At 31.6% G+C, this 6097-nt stretch overlaps 1 protein-coding gene across 1 annotated transcript; it reads right to left on the bottom strand.

Annotated features, from left to right (window-relative positions):
• Positions 1–2502: 2502 nt before the first annotated feature.
• Positions 2503–4830, bottom strand: LOC125815779 (classical arabinogalactan protein 9). Its single transcript, XM_049495331.1, has 2 exons — positions 4125–4830; positions 2503–2783 (listed from the first exon to the last, which is right to left on the bottom strand). The coding sequence occupies exons 1-2, from the start codon at positions 4638–4640 to the stop codon at positions 2697–2699; spliced, it is 603 nt and encodes a 200-aa protein (XP_049351288.1). The 5' UTR covers positions 4641–4830; the 3' UTR covers positions 2503–2696.
• Positions 4831–6097: the final 1267 nt, after the last annotated feature.

Raw genomic sequence — 6097 nt, 5'->3', positions numbered from 1 at the left:
AACCTGAATTTTGGATAATGAATAAAGTTTTTGAGATGAACTGAAGGAAAAAACGAATGAAGAATTAGGCAAACCTGAAGTGTAATCCGCTATGAAGAGTAAGAGACCATTTTTGAGCGGTGGACTTGAGGTTGAGAGTAAGAAAAGAGAGAAGGAGCTATGGATGTTTCTAGTCTAGTCTAGAAATAAGTCCTTGTCTGGGTTGTTCAGTAGATGCTTCTAGGCTTATAGCCAGGCATTTACTATTTTGCCCTTCAATTATATCAAAATTTTCAGAATTGCCCTTGGTCGTCTGGTTGGCTTCATCTTTCTATATAATAGAAATAGAAATATAAAATAAGTTAGTTACTAAAATTAATAAAAGAGGTTCAAACAGAGAGTTTACGTATAACAGATAGAATAATTTTTAAGAAACTATTTATATTTTACTGTGAGATTGTAACAAAGCTAAGTTAATATTTTCTTAGTTTTATTGTTACTCATTAGTTGTTTAGTTTTCTTACTAATATTTTTGTTTAATTAGAATGATATTAATTATTAATATGTTAACACTATAAAAATGTGTTCATTTTAGCAGAAGTTTTATGTCTAACAATAATTTTTTTTAGGTTTGTACATAAGAATATTTTCATATATGATGGTAGAGATTTATGATTAAAGTCATAGAATTAATATTTATTTGAAACCAAACGCTAATTAAACTTAAAACCACTAAACCTGTAATAAGGTCATCAAACCAATAATTGAGAAGAGAGCATTTGCAGCTTAAATTGAAGTGAAACCGCCAAATTAACCGACACGAAAATTGCCTACGGACATTATTAGAAATCTAAAGTTTTGTATAATTGTACGATAATTAGTCGTTTGAGAGTCAAATATTTTTAATTTTAATCAAGATATTGTACATGAAATTTTTATTATTTTAAATAAAAAATTATATATTTATAACTAAGTAAAAAGTAATATAAGTTACAATAGTTGAAATTTCGAACTATTTAAAAGATATATGATTATTTTTTTTGTCAAAGATAGATTTGTTTGAATCTCGAAATTCAAAATGTATCACATAAATTGGAACATAAAGAATATTTAACAACAACTATTTTATTTGTGAATTTAAGACTTCATTATCAAATTTAACTAATTCGAATCATATCCAAAATTATATTATCTCTAAAATATTTGAGCAGCCAAGTTAATTGGTTGAACAAGAAGTATGTTGTGGTGGAAGATAAAGATGAAGATACCTGCAGAGTTTTTACTTTGGAGTGAAATTAACTTTACCCTTTGCAGAATGCAGAGCCAGGAATATAAAAAAGGCAGACCAAACTTAACTCTGCGTGCCTCAACTAAAAAGTGAAGTCTTCGAAAGTTACGAACCAAAGCTTTCTGTACAAACTGATCTCATAAAAACTTGTTCACTGGAGTAATCTTTACTCAATCTTTTTGTTTTTCTACCCGCTGTCCGAAATATTACTAAATTTAAATCACGTATTACAAGCAAATTCGGTTCTTTTTCATTACACTTTTTCTCCATTTTTTAAGTACACGTTTAGTAGATGAACAACACTTGTCTAATATAATTTTTATAGGTCCAGATTACATTAATTTAATAAGTTTTAAATTATGATTAAAATTTTAAATATGGAAATCACTTTTTAATTATAGTATGCAATATCAATCTCCCCACATCCACATATGTATTTTGATACTACTCATTAATTTCAATTTGTAAATTTTACATTGATAAGACATATTTAAAGTTTGTTAATATGTTCAAAAAATTTAACTAATCAATAGCATCAAATTTATATTATTATCACGATAATTTTCCCCATTTTTTTTTCTTTCATATATTCTCCTTCTTAGCTAAATTAAATTAAATGGAAGAGAATTAATGTTAATACTATCACGGATAATTTCAATACTCTACTTTACTTTTTATGTCAATTGAAAATTAGAACTATTATTTCACTTCCAAGTGTTACTTCCCTAATCCCTCGTATGTTCTTTAATTCAATTTTCAGATTAATTTTAGAATCAATTTTCTAAAATTTATGATCACAAAATGTTTTTCTTATTTATACTGATACTGATTTAGGGAAGGGGTAGGGAAGTTTATTGATGAAATTTATAAGCTGAAATTAATGAGTATCAAGTCTAATGGAGATGGGTCAAATCCATTATAAGCGCATTCGAAGGTGAAAGTCTCAACAGAATTATTTTCATACCAAATTTTGAACATGAGTAAAATAGTTTCACCACTATACCATAATTTTTACGCAATCTTTATTCAACCATTCTTATTGCAACACACTTTTTTTTTGCATTAACTTTGTGTGTCGGGTTTTATAAATTGCCAGTTTAAAGTTGGACTAACTAAACATCCAATCAGCTACATCATTTAACTTTTTTTATAAAATTGATAACAACAAATAATTTTATTTCACTTTTAGAAAATATAAATGTATAGAAGGTGATCATATAAATGGATGAGCTAGCTAATAGTGTAGTAGTTTAAGTCCCAAAACAAAAATAAATTCCCCTCAGCAATAAACATCCAAAAAGAATCCAAGTACATGTGGGAAAAATAAAGCCATCATCATCCTCCTACTAATAAGCTAAAGTGATGGCATTTCATATTAATATAAAATATAGTGGCAAAAGCAAATGAGCACAAAATCACATAGAGATTTCTAATTCAGCAAGTAGAGGAGACCCCATCCAAACACTATACTTCCCATAATCATATTTGAAAATCTCATATTGCCCTCCACTCCACTCTGCACAATAAACATGCATAAGAATATCAACATATATATGTAGCTAGTATAATTAATCTAATATAGAGTTTTGAGTTTAATTATTGTGAGACATATATAAAAAAAGTTGGCACATGCATAAGAATCCAAATAAATGTAAATTAAACCCTTTCAAGCACCGTAAGATCCAATCTGATAATTAATATGCTGTGTTAGTCTGAGTTTTTAGTGAGACATGAAATGTTAGCACATGCATAAGAATCCAAACAAATACAAAATAGGGGATATTTGGGGTTCAATAATGTGGTTCTATATTCTATCTCTATAGACTTTGTTACCCACCATTATTCTTTCTGTCTCTTCAATTATTTGTTCTACAAAAATACTATACATAAAAAAAGATGTAAATCTACATGAAAATAATTTCAATAACTTTAAGTTCAATAATATCATTAAATTGTGGAAAATTATCATTCTCCATTTTGATTTATATTACAGCAACAACATAAAACAATTGGAATTATCAAAATTGACCTTTTTTATTGGACAACTTTATTATCATTATAACTATCAATAAAATAGATAAAAGTAACTGTTAATGGAATACAATTTTTAGGTAGAGGCAGAGTCATTATGGGCAAACAGAAAGCACGTGATATGTCCCAGTGAATAATCATAAATTATACTAATGACTAAGCAGTAATCACAGACTAAAGCTTGCATGCACTCGATCACACCTGATCACATCCCCACTAGGCACTAGCTAGGCTCAACACTCCACATTAGGCCTTGTCTTCACCATAGACACAATTAACGAGAAACTGGCTCATGTTAGGATTCCTATGCTAACTTTGACTATCATGCGCTCCATATCAATACAAAAAGAAAAAACAACGTAAATACCCACTTCTTACAAAATGTATGTTCTGAATATTCCTAATTTTGACACTCATATTCAAATTTGTCACATAAAATCGACGTAAGGTAGTAACTAGAGACTAAATCAAAATTAAAATTTAATGAATTCGACTTGCAAGTTTTACAATGTTGAATTAATCGTAATGTTAAAATTATGCTTTCACATCAACAAATTAAAATCTCACAAATGAGGTTCGAAGAAGCTAAAATGTATGCAGACAGGTTGAAAGAAGCTAAAATGTATGCAGACTCGTAGATCATAGAGTTAGACAGACAAATATTGAAAAATATACAATATGGTTTCAGATTTTAATTTTTTTTTTGAAGCATATCGTAACAAAAATCCTTTCCCCTAGTAGCAAATGAAAATGCATCATCAAATCCATAATGGTATGGTTACGGAATCAGAAAATGAAACTGAGATTTTAGCAAATTAATTAGTACCTGATCAGGGGCTGATGGAGCAGGAGATAAACCTGAGAAACCACTCGGTGATGGAGCACCCAAAGGTGGTGCTGGAGGACTCAACAATCCCACCGGCGAAGGTGCCGGAGATGTAGCTATCTTTGTCGTCGGAGTAGGAGCCGGAGCTGAAGCAGGTGGAGTTGCGACCGGTGCAGGTGCCGCTGCCGGTGGAGGTGGAGTACTCACAGGCGGAGGAGTAACTGGTGGTGGAGCACTCACTGGTGGAGGAGTAGCTGGTGGTGGAGCACTCACTGGTGGAGGAGGAGAAGCGGCAGGTAGTGGTGAAGTAGCCGGTGGAGAAGATACAGATGGAGGAGGTGAACTTACTGCAGGAGGTGGAGATGAAGTCGCCGGAGGTGGAGAACCGGTAGGTGCAGGGGTAGTGGATGTTGGTGGTGCGGGACTAGTAGTGGGTGACGTGGCAGGAGCTTGACCCCCTACACCGGCTACGATAATGCAGAGAAACCCGATCCAAAGAGCATTTTTCCGAGCCATTTTTATCACAATGTATTTTGCACACAATTTTTTTAAATTAAATTTCTTAGAAGAGAGAAGTTTAGTAGTGTGTGGCTATACGAGTGAAAGAGAGGGAGGAAGAAGGAAATATATATATAGGGGTTTGTTTGGGAGAAGAGTAGAAAAGAGGAAAAGGAAAGTAGAAAGGTGGCTGCTGAGTTGTGACTACCAAACAGATCCTGTTTGGCGTTTACTTGGGTTATGCTCATGTGATTTCCATAACTATAATAAATAAAAAAGTACCAATCTAATGATGTTCTGTTGTTGTCTTGCGTTAGTGAAAACTCTAGGGTTTTTACTGTTTTTTTTTAGTTTAATTAAAATCAATATTTTTTTTAACTTTAAAATGGGGGTAGGGGAAGGGGAAAGGATAATGGGTAGAGTACTATAATGTGGGAAATAAAACTTGTAATCAACTAATTAAGCTATTCAGATTTCTCAATTATATAATATACTTGGCATTATAAAAGGTTTTTTTTACTCTATCAAATTACCTCAAGGCATAACTACAAATGATTGACCATTATAATGTAAAATTTATGATTTTTAGTTGAGTTAAAACTAAGTATCAATTTCTTATAATGGTATCATAATCGTTTTAATTCATGATTTACCAAATGTTGAGCCCCTATTTTATGTTGAATTGTATGCATGCTCCGGGTGTCCGATTCTAAAGATACTCATATTTATGCATGGTTAATGAATTGTTTGATGTTGTTCGTAAATAATTTTGAATTATCCTCGCCTGATGAACTATTCTTTTATTTGAAAACTATGCTTCAATAATATTTTCTTACAAATCACTTCCCCACATGCACTAGACAGGACATTAATGTTGGCTTGGCCGTTGTGCTAGAGGAGAGATTGGCATGATCGATGAGATACAAAGTGCTAAAAAAAACAAAATGATGGTGGGCCTAATCACTTAATTAGGAGTAATTGGTAATTCCACTGTTTCAAAAAGAACGACATACTTTGACTTGGAACGAGATTTAAGAAAAGAAAGAAGACTTTTTAATTTTGTGATTCTTAAACATTGTCACGTGAAAAGTTGAAGTTAAAGTGTTGCCAAAAAAAAATGAATCATTCTTTTCGAAACATACTAAAAAGGAAACTAGACCATTATTTTTGACACGATTAGAGTATTAAAACAAACATCATGCGACATAAACCTTTTTGCTTGCATTGCAATCCAGTTTCCACTCTTTCCGCTTAAGAGAACAGTAAGGGGGGGAAAGCACACAAATGAGCTAATCTGACCTTCATTAAGTTCAACTTTATGGTTAATATATGTGATAATTAATTTATAGTAATTGAAATATTGAAAAGACAAGTTACCTAAAAATGATTTTAGTGTATGCATAATGGAACAGCTAGCAAGGGGAAATTGGGTGGTCCCTTTGATTAGACCCTAATCGCGTAGAGTAAAAGGAATT

Source organism: Solanum verrucosum, unplaced genomic scaffold (assembly GCF_900185275.1).
Source record: "Solanum verrucosum unplaced genomic scaffold, falcon-dt-bn FXZP01000261.1, whole genome shotgun sequence".
Taxonomy (NCBI): Eukaryota; Viridiplantae; Streptophyta; class Magnoliopsida; order Solanales; family Solanaceae; genus Solanum; species Solanum verrucosum.
Note: the sequence above shows the minus strand (reverse complement) of the source record. Positions and strands in the feature narration are given on the sequence as shown.

Bases quoted from the DNA above. Each gene is read 5' to 3' on its own strand.
- LOC125815779 (XM_049495331.1), bottom strand. From the start codon at position 4,640: ATGGCTCGGAAAAATGCTCTTTGGATCGGGTTTCTCTGCATTATCGTA. The intron at 2,784-4,124 runs GTACTAATTAAT...TTTATTGTGCAG, and splicing joins CTCCATCAGCCCCTGATCAG to AGTGGAGTGGAGGGCAATAT.